The sequence below is a fragment of the Eptatretus burgeri genome, chromosome 3, assembly GCF_056783735.1.
Source record: "Eptatretus burgeri isolate ZD-2024b chromosome 3, Ebu_testis_v1, whole genome shotgun sequence".
Classification (NCBI taxonomy): domain Eukaryota; kingdom Metazoa; phylum Chordata; class Myxini; order Myxiniformes; family Myxinidae; genus Eptatretus; species Eptatretus burgeri.
Window position 1 is genome coordinate 46,478,445 of NC_140963.1, and position 20,479 is coordinate 46,498,923.

At 39.0% G+C, this 20,479-nt stretch overlaps 1 protein-coding gene across 2 annotated transcripts in view; it reads left to right on the forward strand.

The window, feature by feature from the left end:
- LOC147029799 (thrombospondin type-1 domain-containing protein 7A-like) overlaps positions 1-20,479 on the forward strand; it is a 251,933-nt gene that overhangs the window by 206,842 nt on the left and 24,612 nt on the right. For both annotated transcript variants that reach the window (XM_085873134.1, XM_085873133.1), the window contains exon 10: positions 13,988-14,070. In XM_085873134.1, coding sequence (XP_085729260.1) covers positions 13,988-14,070 — 83 coding nt within the window. The remainder of the gene's footprint in view (positions 1-13,987; positions 14,071-20,479) is intronic.

The following is a 20,479-nucleotide window of genomic DNA, read 5'->3' on the forward strand; positions in this document are numbered from 1 at the left end:
ATTGTATGCTTGAGAAGTAGTCAGTCTTGAAAAAAAAATTGATTTTTGCATAATGTGAGTTTTCCTCCAAACTACAGAACAGAAGGTCAATGTGCATTTCATCATTTTTATAGTTATTTGAACATTGTTTTGTATCTGTTAATCCATACATATTAATGGATAGATTGTTCATTTTCTCAAAGTTATGGATATCCTTTGACTTATTGGAAATTCTAATCCTTTAACATTTTAAGTGTTTTTATATTTTTTATAATGCCATATTCATGCCGGTTTCTTCTTTCTTTTTTTTTTATTACTCTTGGCAAATCAATAGAGGAAGAAGCTTTTCGAGGATCTGATTTCAAGACATGTATATCTTCGAAAATGATTTTCCCAATGTTAAACCCACTTTCTTCTGCGTTATCATCAACATATATTTCATACCTCTGAAGTTTATTATCAACATTACAATCTTGGAAACCTTGAAATATAAAATGAAATAAGGGTTTGTTCTCATATTAGGTGTTTCTTCTTTCAACTCTTTTCTTTCATTGTCTTCTTTTGTCAAATATAATTTTACTCCCATATAGAATTTAATAGTGTAAAATTCCCTCAGGCTCTTGTTAATTATAGTTTCACAGCCGAATTGACTTTCACAATTGCTTCAGCTACCGATTTTGGTTCTGTCTCTTTAAAGCTAAAAATTCTTATTTTTATATGATCTTTAAATGCCCCATCAGTTTTTTTGAATAACATACCTGACTGCATCTTCTGAGATTTTTGTTGTGTTTGCATGATTGAAGATGTCTCTTATAACTACGTTTTAACAAGTCATTTGAGCATATATCACAGTTGTTTTTCTTGGTCTACTTGTTGAATTAGTTGAAATATTTTGAGTGTATTTATGCATGATTGTGTTTGTTGTAATATTTGTAGTCCTTATTGCAAACATCGCAATGAATTATATTCACCATATTTGTATAACAATATATATATATATATATATATATATATATATATATATATATATATATATATATATATATATATATATATATATATATATATATATATATATATATATATATATATATATATATATATATATATGTATATATATATATATATATATATATATATATATATATATATATATATGTATATGTATATATATATATATATATATATATATATATATATATGTATATATATATATATATATATATATATATATATATATATATATATATATACACTTTTGTGTTTAAAATATAATTTTGATTGAAATATCTCACTGGTTTATAGATACTTTTGTCTTTAAAATAAAATATTGGTGACATCTCTTGTTGATTTATATATGATAATTTTGTGTTTAAAATAAAATTTTATTGATGAAATCTCTTCCTGATCACACAGAAGATTTTATTTTTAGCAGAAAAGCATCTATAAATCAGCAAGAGATTATTTTTCTCAGACCTATTTATACATTTTATTTTTGTATTTAAAATAAAATTTTCTTGGTGAAATCTCCTACTGATCCAAAGATACTTTTGTCTTTAAAATAAAATCTTCGTGAAATATGTTACTGATCGCTTGGAAGATTTTATTTGAAGCACAAAAGTATAAATAAATTGACAAGAGGTGATTTTTCTTGGACAGATTTATATATTATATTTTTGTGTTTAAAATAAAATTTTCTTGGTGAAATCTCGTACTGATTTACAGATACTTTTGTCTTTAAAGTAAAATCTTCTTGGTGAAATCTCTTGCTGAATTATATATTATATTTTTGTGTTTAAAATAAAATTTTGTTCGTATTTCAAAATGAATTTTAAAAGGCTACCAATAAATATTTTTTGGGTTTGTAGTTCTTTAAAACACCTTATTATCTTATAACCTTCATCACCATCGAGAATGTTCATAAATAATACGTTTAGGTTTTGTTCTTGTGGTAAATATCTTTGTTGAGTTCAAACAAAATGATAAACCTCCCTCAGCATTCTGCTCTGAGCTCTTCCTGAAACACATATTTTAAAATTGTAAATTATTTTTCCATTGTTTTCTTGACATCCATTAAATCTTTTTAAACCTCTCAGTCTGTGTGTTTTATTTATGGTTGGCTTGGTTATTCCTTTGATGATACTTTTTTGATACTGTCCACATGCATTATGTTTCCCATTTAAACACCAAAGCTGTGATTTTCTCCACTCTTTGGTTTGGTTTTTGCTTGGCTCGATACTTTTCCTGAGTTTTGAGGTCATTTATATAGAAGTAATTTTGTTTAAACTGAATTTTTTAATGGATGAGATATCGGAAACACATCTTTTTAAATGTAAAATTTTATAGCACAAGGGAGTATTATTCATAGGTATGGATATAAAGGGAAGGCATCTCTGTTCATGCCTGGTGTTGGCTTAATGGATAGAGTGGTGAGCTTGGGATCCTCGGGTCCTGAGTTCAAATCCCACTCTCCTGTTGAATTAGTGCCAGGTGGGATTGACTCAGCCTGTCGTCCTTCTAAGGTTGGCAAAATGAGTACCAGCTTGCTGCTTTCCTGTGTTGGAGTGGCGACCTGTCCAGGATTGTACCCAATAGCCCAGGAGACTGCGAAGACAGCACCAATGCTCTGCACAGTGTATGGTCCCAATGGATGGATGGAATCTCTGTTCAAATGGGGGTATAAATAGGTAAGAGAAAGAGGGTGGGTGGTCCAGGGTGAAGGGTGGGTGTGAAATAAAATAAGGGGGGGGGAATAATAATAATAATAATAATAACAATAAATACAATATAAAACAAAGTTTTTAATGCATACTCAAGGCTCATGGAAGAGCTTGGTCCCAGAAATATTTTAATGCAGAGAAGCTGGTGCAGGATGAGTTCCAAGATTGTGATTTTCTCCACTCTTTGGTTTGGTTTTTGCTTGGCTCTATACTTTTCCTGAGTTTTAAGGTCATTTATATAGAAGTAATTTTGCTTAAACTGCTTTTTGAATGGATGAGATATCTAAAATACATCGTTTTAAACATACAGTTTTACAGCACAAGGGAGTATTATTCATAGGTAGGGATATAAAGGAATCTCTGTTCAAATGGGGGTATAAATAGGTGAGAGAAACAGGGTGGAGGGTGGGTGGTCAGGGGTGAGTGGTGGTGGTAAAATAGTGAGGGGGTAAAAAAAAACAGTTGATGCATAGGCGAGGCTCATGGAAGAGCTTGGTCCCAGAAACAATTTAATGTGGAGAAGCTGGTGTAAAATGAGTGAAAGAGGTGGCAGAGGAAAAGGAGAAGTTGGTGCTGGAGATCTGTTGTGAGAAAAAATTCACTCCTTTTTATTGACAGGGTCAAATAGTTTTTCCCTGATTTAACAATATAGTCAATGGGGGAAATGGGATAGTCCCAGAACCCACAAAATTCCCCTAGTTCTATTGCAAAATGTTAATTTGTTTTATTGCTGTGGTTTTTAAGGAGTTCAGTGGTTTATTTCTTAAAATGTTAATTTGTTTATTGCTGTGGATTTTAAGTTCAGTGAAGTTATATGGTAGAATATAAATTTGTTTTATGATAGTGGCTTTCAAGTTCATGAAGTTTACATAGTAAAATGTTAATTTGCTTATTGCTGTGGGTTTTAAGTTCAGTGAAGTTTATATAGTAAAATGTTAATTTGTATATTGCTGTGGATTTTAAGGAGTTCAGTGAAGTTTATATCGTAAAATGTTAATTTCCTTTTTGCTGTGGGTTTTAAGGAGTTCAGTGAAGTTTATAGAGTAAAATGTTAATTTGTTTATTGCTGTGAATTTTTAGGCGATCAGTGAAGTTTATATGATGGAATGTTCATCTTTTTTTTATTACTGTGGGTTTCAAGGAGTTCAGTGAAGTTTATATAGCAAAATATTAATTTGCTTATTGCTGTGGGTTTTAAGGAGTTCGGCGAAGTTTATAAAGTAAAATGTTAATTTGTTTATTGCTGTGGGTTTTAAGTAGTTCAATGAAGTTTATTGAGTAAAATGGTAATTTATTTATTGCTGTTGGTTTTAAGAATTTCAGTTACGTTTATATTGTAAAATGCTAATTTTATTATTGCTGTGGGTTTTAAGTGGTTCAGTGAAGTTTATCGAGTAAAATGTTAATTTGTTTATTGCTGTTGGTTTTTAGGATTCAAGTTAAATTTATATTGTAAAATGTTTATTTTTTATAGCTGTGGATATTAAAGGGTTCTTCAAAGTTTATAAAGTAAAATGTTAATTTGTTAATTGCTGTGAGTTTTACAGAGATCAGTGAAGTTTATATGGTAGAATGTTCATTTCTTTTATTACTGTGGGTTTCAAGGAGTTCAGTGAAGTTTATATAGCAAAATATTAATTTCCTTATTGCTGTGGGCATTAAGGAGTTCAGTGAATTTTATGTGGTAAAATATTATTGTTTATTGCTGTGGGTTTTAAGGAGTTCAGTGAAGTTTATGTAGTAAAATGCTAATTTGTTTATTGCTGTGGGTTTTATGGAGTTCAGTGAAGTTTATATAGTAAAATGTTAATTAGTTTATTGCTCTGGGTTTTAAGGATTTCAGTTGAGTTTATATTGTAAAATGCTAATTTTTTTTATTGCTGTGGATTTTAAAGGGTTCTGCGAAGTTTATAAAGTAAAATGTTAATTGCTGTGAGTTTTAAGATCAGTGAATTTTATATGGTAGAATGTTAATTTATTTTATTACTGTGGATTTCAAGGAGTTCAGTGAAGTTTATATTGCACAATATTAATTTGCTTATTGCTGTGGGTTTTAAGGAGTTCAGTGAAGTTTATATAGTAAAATGCCAATTTGTTTATTGCTGTGGGTTTTATGGAGTTCAGTGAAGTTTATATAGTAAAATGTTAATTTGTTTATTGCTCTGGGTTTTAAGGATTTCAGTTAAGTTTATATTGTAGAATGCTAATTTTTTTATTGCTGTGGATTTTAAAGGGTTCTGCGAAGTTTATAAAGTAAAATGTTAATTTGTTAATTGATGTGAGTTTTAAGATCAGTGAATTTTATATGGTAGAATGTTAATTTATTTTATTACTGTGGGTTTCAAGGAGTTCAGTGAAGTTTATATTGCAAAATATTAATTTGCTTATTGCTGTGGGTTTTAAGGAGTTCAGTGAAGTTTATATAGTAAAATGCTAATTTGTTTATTGCTGTGGGTTTTATGGAGTTCAGTGAAGTTTATATAGTAAAATGTTAATTTGTTTATTGCTCTGGGTTTTAAGGATTTCAGGTAAGTTTATATTGTAAAATGCTAATTTTTTTATTGCTGTGGATTTTAAAGGGTTCTACGAAGTTTATAAAGTAAAATGTTAATTAGTTTATTGCTCTGGGTTTTAAGGATTTCAGTTAAGTTTATATTGTAGAATGCTAATTTTTTTATTGCTGTGGATTTTAAAGGGTTCTGCGAAGTTTATAAAGTAAAATGTTAATTTGTTAATTGATGTGAGTTTTAAGATCAGTGAATTTTATATGGTAGAATGTTAATTTATTTTATTACTGTGGGTTTCAAGGAGCTCAGTGAAGTTTATATAGCAGAATATTAATTTGCTTATGGCTGTGGGTTTTAAGGAGTTCAGTGAAGTTTATATAGCAAAATATTAATTTGCTTATTGCTGTGGGATTTAAGGAGTTCAGTGAAGTTTATATGGTAATATGTTACTTTGTTTATTGCTGTGGGTTTTAAGGAGTTCAGTGGAGTTTATATAGTAAAATCCTAATTTGTTTATTGCTCTGGGTTTTATGGAGTTCAGTGAAGTTTATATAGTAAAATGTTAATTTTTTTTATTGCTGTGGGTTTTAAGGAGTTCATTAAAAGTTTATAGAATACAATAAAATGTTAATTTGTTTTATTGGAGTGGGTTTTATGTAGTTCAGTAAAGTTTATATAATATAACACAATGCTAATTTGCTGTACTGCAGCGGGTTTTAAGGAGTTCACTAAAGTTTATATTGCACTAGTGGGGTGTACACATTGCATAGCAGAAGAAACCATGCTTCCCCATTGTTTCATCTTTTAAGAGTGCTTTAAATGTGCGTTTCCCATTCGGCGCATTACCACATTTTTAAGGCAATTCACTCGTGCTTAATAGCGAAGTCCTGTACCTCAAATGATGACGTACAGGTTTTTGTGAGCAAAAGGTTTCTTACAACAGAGAGTGGGAGCGCATTAGAGAGGGACACACACATACACACTCACACTCACACTCACACAAACACAAACACACACACACACACACACAACAAAACTGAGGTAACAGATATAAAGTAAATCCCCCATTAGGAATCACTATTAAAGTTATCTATGTAATCTTTATAGTCATTCAAATGGGAACACGGGACAGACATGGCACAACGTTAGTGAGACAGATCAGAGAATGTACAGTGCCTATAGAAAGTCTAAACCCCCTTTCAAAATTTTCACCTTTTCATGCCTTATAGTTTGTAATTAAATTGCATTATGTCAGATTTTTTTTCCATCTATATTTACACATCGTAGCTCACAAATTTCAAAGAAAAAATTTCAATACAAAAATAGAATATCTTGGTTGGATATTGTCCACCTCCCCCCCCCCCACCCCCGAGTAAATACTTGGTGGAAGCACCTTTGAAAGGAGATATAGCTGTGAGTCTGTTGTGATAGGTCTCCACCAACCTTGCATACCTTGATTGGGCATTATTTGCCCATTCTTCTGCACAGAACTGTTCAAGCTCAGTGAAGTTGCATGGGGAGTGACGATGGATAGCAATCTTCAAATCATGCCACAGATTTTCTATGGGATTTTGGTCAGTCCTCTGACTGGGCCACTCAAGGACAATTATCTTATTGTTCCTTACCACTCCAGTGTAGCTTTGGCTGTGTGCTTGAGCTCATTGTCATTCTGAAAGGTGAAATTCCGTCCCAATTTCACCTTTCTTGCAGAGGGCAGCAGGTTTTCCTCGAGGATTTTTCTGCATTTTGCTCCATTCATTTTGCCTTCTCTCCTGACAAGTGCCCCAGTCCCTGCTGATGAGAGACATTCCCACCATGCTGCCACCACCATGCTTCACAGTAGGGATGGTGTTCTTTGGGTGATGTGCTGTGTTGGGTTTGCGCCAAATGTTACGTTTTGCATTTATGGCAAAAGGTTCCATCTTGGTTTTGCCAGACCACAAAACCTTTTGCCACGTGGCTTCAGAATCTCCAGAGTGTTTTCTTGCTGAGCTTAAATGGGACTCGATGTGAGGTATTTTGAGAAATGACTTCCTTCTTGCCACACTTGTGGAGTACTTGGTATATTGTTGTCACATGCACACAGTGAGCAGTCTTTGCCATATAGGCATTTGGTCTTTCAAAGATGCCATTGGCCTCTTGATGGCCTCCTGATTAGTCTCCTCTTTGCTTGGTCATACAGTTTGTAGGGATGGCCTGATCTCGACAGTGTCTTTGTGGTACCATATGCCTTCCACTTCTTAATAATTGTCTTGCTTGCGCTCCAAGGGATATTCAAAGCCTTTGAAATATTTTTATACCCATCCCCTAAGCTGTGCCTTTCCACAACTTTAGCTCGGAGGTCTTTTGAAATCGCCTTCATACTCATGGTTGAGTCTTTGCTGTGAAATGCACTACCCAGCAGAGGAAACCTGCAGGAACAGCAGATTTTATTCTGAAACTAGAAGGGCACTTGGTAGAGCACATACCTCTGCCCTGTAATGCCTTATCCACAAGAATATATCTGGCCCAATACATTTTTGAACTAGAACGGGCACTCAGTAGAGCGCATACCTTCGCCAACGCTACATTTCCCCCACCACCCCCCCCCCCAGAAACCGTTGATTGTGAGGGTATTTAATCCCATACCACATCTGCCATCTCATATGTGTTATGATGGCTTAAAAACATTAAATTTCCTGCTGTTTGACACTGATTCACGTACATTGTACAATTTCTGTATGAACTCCCTGACCTTTTTGGGTGTCGGTGTCAAGTCAATCTGATGACAACTGGTCACATTATAAGAAATTATTTTCTGGCATTTTAGGGGCATTTAGCACACACGAGTTTCTGTTTTTCTAAATAAGTTATTAATTGTGAACAAACAAACATTCATTGGACAAAAATGACGATTTTGACCTTTTCATGACCTCAACCTTGACCTTTGTACTCTTAATTTTGTAATTGGTATTAGAGTGTGTGGAACAGAACAGTCACCATTTTGGTCTTGGTTTCATGCAAATCGGATAAGAATTGACCGTGTTATGACTAAAACCGCACATTTTGCAATGTCGTGACCCCCCCCCCCTGACCTTTGACTCCCAACCGCGAATAAGGGTTATTACGTCATTGTGTCATGTCACATATCACAAGATGGGGCATTGAATTCGGAACATTTTGGCATTAGTTGCATGCAAATTGGATACAAATTGACCGCGCTATGGTAAAAAGACGATTTTGACCTTTTCATGACCTTGACCTTTGACCCGATCGCTCTCAAAATCTAATCAAATGGTTCTCGGATAATAACCAATCATCCCACCAAATTTGCTGCAATTTAGTTCAATACTTTTGGAGTTATGCGAATAACATACAAACACACATATTCGCAAATAAATAAATACACAGCGATCAAAACATAACCTTCGCAACAAAGTTTGCGAAGGTAAATATCATGCTATATATCGTTTTTGAGCCCTATATCTCAATGGTGAAGAATCACTTTAAAAATTCTAGTTGTTGGATCCGGATCCAGATCTTCACCAAAATCGACTCAATCATCTTGGTCACACACCCAACCTGTCCACCCAGTTTTATCCGAATCTGTCCACAACTTCTTGAGATATCGTGCTATATATCCTTTTTGGCCCTGTCTCTCAATTGTGAAGAATCACTCAAAAAATTCTAGTTGTCGGATCCGGATCTGTATCTTCACCAAAATCTAATCAGTTTGTCCTTGTTACACACTGAGCCTGTCCACAAACTTTCATCCTGATCCGTCCACAACTTTTTGAGATATCCTGTACACAAACAAACAAACAGAAAGGGGTGAAAACAACCTACTTCACCTCCGGTGGTGGAGGTAACAATCAGAATCACTACAATTTAACACAGGTGGGGTCCAATTAACTGAGTGTGTGATTTTGAAGGTGATTGACACTTATCCAAACAAAATATTCTAGTTTTGTATTTGTAATTAATTTTGTGAAATTTGCAGAATTTGTTTTTCACTCGGAAGTTGTGGTTAACGATGTGTAAATAAAGGTGGAAAAAGTCTGATTTAATGCAATTTAATTCCAGGCTATAAGGCAATATAAGGTGAAAATTTTGAAAGGGGGTGTAGACTTTCTATAGGCACTGTAAGCTGAGCCATTCAACAGCAAGGATGAGGTACTTGAGTGAACAGTGGAAGTAAAAATATATATTTTGTATTACAGGTCGTGACCACAGTGCAGGCATTCTTGTTCAGCAATGGCTGGAATGATGAAAGATGCCCATTCTCTGGCTGATTGTTGAAGTCAGCTTTGCTATATGGTTGGCCCATGGCTGATGGTGAATCCTAGAAGAAACTCTTCCAGTGGCTTTCCATAGAAATTTATAGTGGGATTCATTTGACGATTTTTCATTTGACGAAAGGAGGTCAGATTGAATATAACTGTCAAAGGAGCAACAAGAGCAGCAGAGCAAAACTGAGAATACTGGCACTTATTGTCTCTTTGTCAGCACTCATTTCCCTCTATTCTCATTTCCCTCAGTCATTCTGTCAGTTTACAGTTTTATCAGTCTGATGATAATCTTTTCATTATAATGAAGTCCTGAGTCAAATATACAAAGGGCTTGAGACCAACCAGTTTGGCTCATCCAGTGACTCGTCACTGTCTGGGAGAGAGAACATATGGAATAAATTAGGAGAGTGCTTGCAGTATTTACATGTATATATGTCTTCATCAGGCTGGCAGGATAATAGAGGTATGCACACTCGCCTCAAAGCTGTCTAACCTGGGTTTGAATCCCAACCCAGCTATAAACTATACTCCTGCTGTTTCACAGGCAGGGTGATTCATCAATGTGTGGTGCCATCCATCAGATAAACTGGGTGTCCTGTCTACCAGCATTAGTTGTTAGGTGTTATAGATCCCACGGTGTCCTTCCTGAAGAGTATGTGAGATCACCGGTACTGGCCTGAATAAATTACAAATTCCTGCCTCAGCTGATTACCTGCAAGGCAATGGTAAACCACCCAGCATATCCCATGCCAACAAACTGCTCCAGCAGGACGAACACTGCAAAGAATTACAAAAGAACAGCAAATGAAAAATCACTCAGAGTGACACTTGGTGAAATCAAATGGCACTCGGTAGAGTGCATACCTCCACCAGGCTGAATAGTTTACATTTTCTATGCCACTGAAAGGTCGGATCGGAATCCGGACCTTAACCAAAATCGTATTGCCTTGTTCTTGTCACCAAACCAACTCATCCACCAAGTTTTGTCATAACTCGTCCACAACTTTTTGAGATCTCATGTGATGCATCGTTTTTGGCTCCATCTCTCAGTGGTGAAGAATCACTTGAAAAACTCTCGGATCCAGATCCGGATTCGGATATTCACAAAAATCGAAATAATTCGTCATTGTCACACACCCAACGTGTCCATCAAGCTTAATCTGAAACCGTCCACAACTTTTTTGATATATCAAGCAATATCTTTTTTAGCCCCGTCTCTCAATGGTGAAGAATCAGGTCAGATCAGGTATGGGAGCATGTGCCAGAACAGCGCGTCACTGTGTCCACTTTCCACCGGTACTCCAGGGGCCTCCGTCTGGCCATCCCCCAGGCAGATGACAGGCCCATCCCCATCTCCTTGAGATGCCGGTCAACCTGCTGCAACGATGAGGCACGTGGTCGGCCCACTGGCCTCCTCCACTCACGAGACTCCCTCGCTGAGAGAATCTGGTGAGCAGGATCAGCGTCAGGAAAACGAGCAACATGTCCTTACAGCTGCAACTGACGCTCACGGACAATGCAGGAAACAAATCTCATCCGAGTCTCTCTCAGCAACCGCTCGTTGGACACAAAATCCGACCAGCGATAGCCAAGGATTCTCCGAAGAGACCTGGTACCAAAGGAATTAAGTCTCCGTCTCAGACCCTTGGTCAGAGTCCAAGTCTCACATCCATAGAGCAAGAGTGGAAGCACCAAGGACCTGAAGACTCGGACTTTCGTCCTCCCGCACAGGTACCGGCAGCGCCACACACCATGATCCAGTGAATCCATGACTCCCAGGCCCGACCCAGACGTCTATTGACCTCTGACTCACAGCCAGCAGAGACATGAATATCACTGCCAAGGTAAGTGAATCTCTCCATAACCTCAACATCCTCACCACAAACACACAGACAGGACAGCAGCATCCAAGATGTCATTGAAAGCCTGGATCTTAGTTTTGACCCAGGAAACCCGTAATCCCAGCGGCTCCGACTCCTCATTCAGCACCTCGAGGGCCCCCAAAAGGATATCCAAAGTCTCCACAAAGATGACTGCATCATCTGTGAAATCAAGGTCCGAGATCTTGACATTCCCAAACGATGCACTGCAGCAGGTTCTCTCCGACATCCGCCATAGAATCCAGTCCATACAAGTGCTGAAAAGTGTGGGGGCCAGTACACACCCCTGAAGAACTTCAGTAACAACTAGAAATAAATCAGAGATGGTACCACCACATTTCACAGCACTCTCAGTACCAGAGTAGAGTTCAGACATCAGATCGATCAGTTTGGTTGCACCCCACGAACACTTAGAATCCTCCAGAGGGCATCCCGATTCGCTGAATCGAACGCTTTACAGAGATCAACATAGGCTGCAAGAAGCCCCTGCCGAAACTCTCGTCTGCATTCAGTGAGGACCCGAAGAGCAAGGATACGGTCAGTCGTTGACCTCTTTGGTGTAAAGCCTGACTGCTCTGGACGCTGATGCTCAAGCAGATGGTGGCGAACCCCATCAAGAATAAACCGAGCAGAGACCTTGCCTGGCACTGAGAGCAGCGTCACCCCTCGGTAGTTGTTGCAGTCTTGGCGATCACCCTTCCCTTTCCAGAGAGGGACAACAAGGCCCCTCTTCCAATCAGTTGGGATGATGCCTGTGTTCGAGGCAGATCACAAAACTGCATGCAACGGCACGAGTGCAGCATTTCCACCAGCCTTGAGAAGTTCAGCATGGATGCCACAGATCCCTGGATCTTTAACCCCCTTTTCAACCGGTTCACCACAGCCCATGTTTCCATAAGCGAAGTTGGACCACAGTTGATTGGAGGGTCAGCAACAGGGATTGTATCACCCCTGCGGTCCAAGTCGACAGCTGGTAGATCAGCCTGGTATATCCGCTCAAAGTAACCGGCCCAGCGGGCCTTCACTTCAAACTCCTCTGTCAAGAGCCTACCACTCTCTGCTCTAACTGCAGTACACCGAAGGATGGGCTCGGATTAACGCAATGCACAAATTCCCCTGTAAGCAGGACGAGAATCACCTGTCCACAGGTGATGCTCTACCCCCTCACAGATTCCTCGCACATAGGCCTCCTTGTCCACCCTTAGTGCACGTACAGTTTTACGCCTCAGCTCCCTGAACAGCTCAGCTCTGCCATTCAGCCTGGCCCTGCGACTCTGGTCAATGGTATCCAGTGTCCCTTGAGAGATAAAATTCTTATTTACCCTGCAGTGAGTTCCAAGACATCCACCGGCAACATCAAGGATGGTGGTCTTGAAGGCACTCCACAATTCTTCAGGACCCCCCAAAGCACCCAGACCCCCCCAAATCTCCACTCAGCCTGTTCGCAAACTCCTCACCTACCCTCTCATCATTGAGCTTGCCAACATCCAGCCTAGGTGAAGAATCACTTAAACATTAAATAATTCTTGTATCTGCATCTGGATTCGGATCTTCACCAAAATTGATTTGATTCGTCCTTGTTACACACCCATCCTGTCCACCAAGTTTCATCCAAATCCATCCTCAACCTTTTGAGAGATTGTGCTATATGTCGTTTTAGGCCCTATCTCGCAATTGTGAAGAATCACTTTTAAAAATTGTCAGATCCGGTTCTGCATTCGGATCTTCACCAAAATTAAGCATTGCTGTTCTTGGCTGGTCAACGACACACAAAAAATTTCAAAACCATTGCTGAAAACTGTGGCCAAAAATCGTGTGACAGATAGATAGATAGACAGACAGGCAGACAGACAGACAGCCAAACACTCTTATTGGACCAACATGTTTGAGAACCAACATACTTGGAAAAAAAACATTTTTGCCAAGTAACAAACATAATATGTATATATCAGAAAAATCCAATGCCCAGACTGGGAATCAAACCCACATCATCTTGTGATCTGTAGCAGTGCTCAACCACCTGAGTTTTCTGGGTGACCCACTGCCTGAGCAAGCTGCACCTATGGTTGGCAGTGAGTGTCCTGGAAGCAGCAGTGGAAAGAGAGTGGCATTTCTCTATGTGCTTGCTCAGCTGGTGGGTTGCCCAGATATAGCTCAGATAGATAGCTCAGATAGCTCAGATAGGCCAGAGCATTGGTGCAGTTCACCAGATGATGTGAGTTTGATTTTCGGTCTGTGTGTGTAATTTTTCCCACATATACATATTATAAACCCTGTGAAGAGTATGGTTCATCTCATCTCACGTCTTCATCTTTTAATGTTTGTTAATTTGCTACAACATCCCGGCATGGCAAGATTACATTGATATGGTGAATCTCGGAAATCATTTTTTTGCGAGACAAACGTTGTTAATGTTGATTCATTGTTTTACTTTGTTCTGTTTAAATCCCTCTGCTACCCCTAAAGTATTCTTTGTAAATTTTTGTTTCTTTTTTTAACCATTTCTTTTAATTTCAGTTTAATTACTGATGATGCTCTTAATTTGAAGGACATAAAAAGGATGTGGCCTAATAGTTTGGGTGAGGGATTTTGCCTTGCAAATGGTATTTTGTCGGTATGCCATTACATTGCAGGTGGATGCTTCCCTCCAGCAGAGCCAACAAAATTAAGGACATGTCAACCAGCCTGCACTGTACCTTACTCTATTTGCCTTGAGGTATGTTCAACATCTTTCTGTGTCATTATCTCTTGTCCAGGTTGTTTTTGTTTGTTTGCAATATAAATAGCACATGGATAATATGTTTTATTTTTGAAATTTAATCTATTCTAGAATCTTGAGGAATAGATAAAGATGTTTTTGTGAATTATGGGGAGACAATTATTCCATGTCATTGAAGGAATAGAGTGTTCCAAAAAGACCCAGACAACTTTGGTTGTTAATATATTTAGAAACACAAATTATACAATGATACCCTTTGGGTTATATAAGCCTGGTGTTGGCGCAGTGGTTAGGGCAGCGGCTTGGGATCCAAAAGGTCCTGAGTTCAAGCCCCGTTGGGCCACTGAATTAATACACCAGGGGGTTGACTCAGCCTGTCATCCTTCCGAGGTCGGCGAAATGAGTACCAGTATACTGGGCCGGTGTATACCCCGGTTAAAATAGGTGTACCATATCCCTGTGTCGTAAGAGGCGACCAGGGTTGTGTCAGGAAGGGCATCCGGCGTAAAACATGTGCCAAAATCACTATGCGGATCATACGGATGATCCGCTGTGGCGACCCCTAATGGGAGCAGCCGAAAGAAGAAGAAGAAGAAGACCCTTTGGGTTATATGATATAGAAACTCACAACTTTTTGTGTACACCATCAATACACTTCAATGTTCGCTCCGTTTGCCGCGCGCAGGACATCGTGGCGGCATACGAGTTCTTTCCATATTCCAACATTAAATTACATTCCAGAGTTCCAGCATCAAGCATTACAGTTTAATTGTGATGCCCTATTCAATCTCTTGAACTGAATTTCAAATTTTAAATTGCAAAACTGACCTTTGCAGCAGTTCCAAAAAATTGTTCATTTGTCCAATTCTCACATTGTTTGACACTCTTGACATCTTCAGTCAGCTCCAGATGGTGTTTAATATGACCACACTGGCCTTTTTTTGTATGCATTGTCGAGGCTCATATGAGAGCTAACACACAATGCACAACAAGGGGGGAAGGAGACAAGAGGGGTGGGAGAGGGAAGGACAAAACGGTGGGGAGCAGAGACATTAGGAAATCTGCAGAAGGGAGAGGGATGGGACGAGGTACACAGGGTATACAATATGGACATTACATGGGGCTTTCAGGACCTTACACGAGAGGGAACTTTCAGGAACGAAGACAGGGAATTTGAAGGAGGTAGGTTTGGGATGGATTAACGGGGGTAGAAAATATTGTGGTTTTGGATGGGGGAAGATAAGAGGTGGTGGTGAACAGCTGTTTTGAAGACCTGGAGAGAAGAATGGGATTGACTAGAGTGTGGGAGTTTATTCCAAAGGCAGGAAAAAAGAGGAATGAAAGAAAGAAGGTGAGCAGTGGTTCGTGATTTTGGTAATTTTACCAGAAGGGGGTTGCTGGCAGACCTTGAGTGCCCTGCAGAAATATGGGGGGAGGGACATATAGCAGACAGAGCAGTGGGGGGGGCAAGACCATGGAGGAGACTGTGGAAGACAGAAAGACCATCGACTTGCCTGTGGTGAGAGAGTGAGAGGCCCAAAGACACCCTCACCGCGGGAGATACCAGTGATCCTAAATGCCTTGGTTTCCGCAACGTGAAGCCGAAAAAGGTGAGAGGTAGGAGCACCAGCCCAGAGGGTAGAGCAATACTCCATCAGGCTGTGGACGAAAGGCTTGGCAAGCAAAAAGTGATCGGTAATAACAAACACGACCTGGAGATGCCCAGAATGTCAAACAATGTCCGAAATGGCCAAATGAACACTTTTCTTAGCAGTTGAAACTGCTGCTGAGGTCAATTTTGCAGTTTAAATTTTGAAATTCGACTCAGGTAAAGAGATTTGAGAGCTTATCGCATGTGCCGAAATGAAATAAAGTCATGAACACTGGCTGCTCCAGGCATTTATAAGCATTGTGATGCATACAGTGATTCGAAGGTATGAAAATATTGTATTTGATGATATGAGTGAGGAAAGTGAAAGAACTTTGAGCGCTTTATCATGAAGAAACCATTGCTGCATGTTACAAGTGAAGGCATTGTTGAGGAGGCGAAATAAAATGGCAAATTAACACATTTGCGAGGGAGAGCGAGTTAACCAAGGGTGACACATTAATAAAGGATAAACAAATAAAGTCATAAATTATCTTCAAAAGGGGTGTTCAAATTTCCCCAAACATCCAGTTTGCATTCATGCCCAGCTTGGAGTTCCCTTAGTTCCCAAAGTTTGGGGCTTTCGATTTAGATTTCATCTCAATCTCAAAAATCCACTAGATTTCATCGTTTTGGAGTTATCCTCGAGATTTCATCATTTTGGAGTTGTGGAGGAGACACACTGACTGACTGATGGAGTGATTGGCACACACTGACATTTATTTTTGTATAATAGATAAGCCATGTAAAAAGTCTTTTCATTTTGTTTTCATCTTTTATATTCTCAACTAGTATAAAAAGATAGAGATCCAAAATTAAATACCACCACTAAACTGCATGGTGGACATTGTGGTGCATGAGAAATAAAACATTGCGGTGGCAGTGGGGCACTTCTCGGTTGTCTGTCGACAGAATCTGCACTCCTGTTCTGGGGCTAGACACTGGCTTTTGTGTGGCAACAAATAGCCACAGCTCTCACATGATTTATATCGGTCATTTCCACTGGACTGCTCACTTCCAGGAGACATCTTTGACTGTTCTTTGACATGGGATGATCTGACACTCAGTTGTCACTGCTTTGATGTTCTGTGACGCAAAACAATGGTGAGTGCTCCTGTTCCTCAATAGCTTGAGTCTGCGATCGAGCAGCTCATCAACATGGCCAGCCTTCAAAATGTCCTGCAGTTTAATTTCTTCCCTCAGAGCCTGATGACAAAAGTGAGAAGACTGGCAGCTATGATGATCTGTTTCCTGATTTCTCTATCAACGTCATGAAATTCACAGGATTTAGCCAGTTTGCAGAGTCAGATAGAAAATTCATTAAGAGCCTCTGAATGAGATTGCACAGGTTGTTGAAAATCATGTCTTTCAAAAAGCAATATTCACCTTGGGTTTGGAATGCGCATCGAGAGCTGTCCTGGCAGCATTATATATAGTCATCACCCTCTTCACTTATCACCCTCCTGTGCAGCAGAAGAGCTTGCTTCCGTTTAGAGTCAATAATGTCCATGGCTATGATGAGTGTCTCAGATTTCTTGACCCAAGCGATCCAGCATGAGCCAAGTGAAGAGGTATCCTCATGTTCTTCGAACAGAAGAAATGGTGGAGAGATGATGGGCAAAAAATGGCATCATCAAGAGAGATGGAGATACAAAAATCCGATTCTCATCGCCATCTGTAAAATCCAAATGTCTGGGTTCAAGATGTCCGACAAAATGAATTTAACCAAAATGGATACAATCACAATGTTCACGGATTCGATCATTCAAAAGTCCCGACTCTCCTTCCCCAAAAATCCACCTCCTTCCTTCCTGGGTAAAACACCAGACACGACAGTAACGTGTGAAGATACTGAATGTCATTCTGAATATCTCCTTTGCGAGTTCTCTGATGTGAGTAGGGTGAATATACTGATTCTGGCTCACTTTCCCCATGTAAAGTGATTGGGGATTCTCAGCGATTCATATTTTTTTTTCCCCTAAAAAAGAAACCCCCTTTTTATCCCAAGGTATATTTATTTGTCTCCCCTTTTAACCTTGGGGCACTTTTTTAAATAACCAATGCATATTGTTTAGCTCACTCATTGAACCTATAAAGATTTGTTCAAGTTGTAAAGTCGAAGGGTGAATTTACTGTGATTTGTTAAAGGTGATTCGAAAGAAATATCTAAAACATGTAAGTGAATGGAGATTTTAATAGCCTCCCTTTTTTACCTCGGGACACTCTTTTTCAAATAACCAATGCATATTGTTTAGCTCACTCATTGAACCTATAAAGATTTGTTCATTCTCAAATTCCTTCAATAGTTTCATTTTCTTTACACAATAATCCCCATCTATAATATTTAAAAATAAAACATTTGAATCTATATTTTTCAAGATACCCCTTTTGTGTCATGAAATGATATACTTCTCTCATTGCTCTCATCTGACTACCTCCTGAGCCTCAGATTACACAATGTAACAAAGATTTTGTTTGAGTGAATTTTTGGTTGTTTGTCTTTTATTAGGTCGTAAGAATGAAGAAAATTCATATCTTTCATGTCGCTAATCGTTATTAAGGAAATGACATTTTTTGAAAAATAACAAAAAATTGTATATTTACATAAGAAAATTGCAGAAAAATGTCTTTGAACATAAATGAAACTATACAACAGCGTTGAAACATAAAGGGATATGCTAATCAGAAGTAAAATATAGCATACTACATATTCGATAAGACTGTTTATTGAAAGCACACAGATTTTCTGTTCTTTCTTCGGTGAAGAGGCTGGGTTTCTCGGACCAAACCCCAGACGTAGTCACCCATCATACGCTCATGAAACTGGCCCTGGTAGCGCTTCTCAAATTCCATCACATCTTGGTGGAAGCGCTCACCATGCTCTTCAGAGTAGTTTCCCATATTGGATTTTTAAAAATCCAAATGGGAATGCATCGTGTGCAATTTCAGGGACATTCTGCATCCCATCTCCCTGTAGGACTTGAGAAGATTGTCGACCAGTTCGCGGTAGTTTTCTTCCTTGTTGTTACCCAAGAAGCGCTGAACAACCGCAACGAAGCTGTGCCAGGCACGTTTCTCCGGTGCCAACAACTTTCCGGAGAACTCCGGGTCCTTCATTAGCTTTTTAATTTGCGGCCCAACGAACACCCCTGCCGCCTCCGACAACTTCGGAAATACCGCTTCCAAATGCTTGAAGGCAGCAGACTCATGATCTAGTGCCTTCACAAATTGCTTTATGAGCCCCAGCTTGATGTGGAGGGGTGGCATCAAGATCTTCTCCTGCTCAACCAGCGGTTGCCACTTCACGTTCTTCTCGCCATTGACAAAGCCCGTTCTTGATGGCCAGTCCTTCGTTTCATAATGTCTCACTGTAGCTCGGCTATCCCAGTAACAGAGGAAACAGGGATGTTTTGTGAAGCCACCTTGCAAACCTGTCAAAAAGCCAATCATCTTAAAGTCTCCAATCACTTCCCAATCATGCTCTTCGTACTTCACCAGGCGCAGCAGGTGCTTCACATTCTCATAGCCTTCCGTTAGCTGAACAGAGTGGGCGATAGGGATGCTTGGGTACTTGTTACCATTGTGCAACAGCACCGCCGTCAAGCTTCTAGTTGAGCTGTCCACGAACAGTCGCCAGTTGGTGGGATCATACAGGAATTCAATTTCTTCAAACAAGCCATTGATGTCGTGACAATAACACACTTTCTCATCCAGTGTGAAATACTGAGAGAATATGTCATGACGTTGTCTCTGTTTTGTTACCCGACAGTTCTCGTCCAACAACTTCCACTGTTTCAACCTGGATGTCAGTAATTCTGCTTTTGATTTGGTCAGTCCGAAGTCTGTAATAAGATCATTGAGCTCCGCTTGGTTAGGGAAATGCGGAATAGCCGGGGTATCATCTGCAACAAAGACATCGTCATGGGCATCTTCTGTTTCGCTGCTGGAACTTGTGCAAGCATCTTTCGTGATCACCTGAGGAGGGTTGGGAACTGGAATCTCCTCACAATGCATCACCGGATGAAGAGATGATGGCAGATCAGGGTAGTCGAACACATCCGTCTTCTTTCCCCTGCGGTGACACGTCACCACCACCATACAAAGGTAGCAGTTGTTTGAGTGATCTGTTGGTTCCCGCCAGATTCTTGGCACGCCAAACTTCAGTTTTCGTTTCTCCCCTCTGTACCACAACTCCAGAGTGGACCGACAGCTTCCGCAAACCACGTGTGGCGCCCAACTCTTGTCCTGGTCCCCTAATTGAACTCCAAAGTACTCCTTGTAAGCCGAACAGAAGAGGTTCCCTTCAATGATAGTGTACTTGACTGACTTGACATTCAGAAAGACTCCGCAGACATAGCAGAAGTTATCAGGATCATGCTTGCAGGAACCTCGAGCAGAAGCGATCATGAGACAATATCTTTTTAATAAAAGAACAAATATAATAAGACGAGTTGAAGGGAAAGAACGGAAACAAAATGTAACATATATCAAATGACTACTTGAATGAATCATATAAATCATACTTGAATAACCTACTTGAAAAAAAATTTTTTTCAAAATATTTTCTAAATCACAAGACGATCAACAGTATGCTATGTTTTACTTCTGATTAGCATATCCCTGTATGTTTCAACGCTGTTGTATAGTTTCATTAATGTTCAAATACATTTATCTGCAATTTTCTAATGTAAATATAAAATTTTTTGTTTTTCAAAAAATCAGTGTCATTTCTTAATAACGATTAGCGACATAAAATAT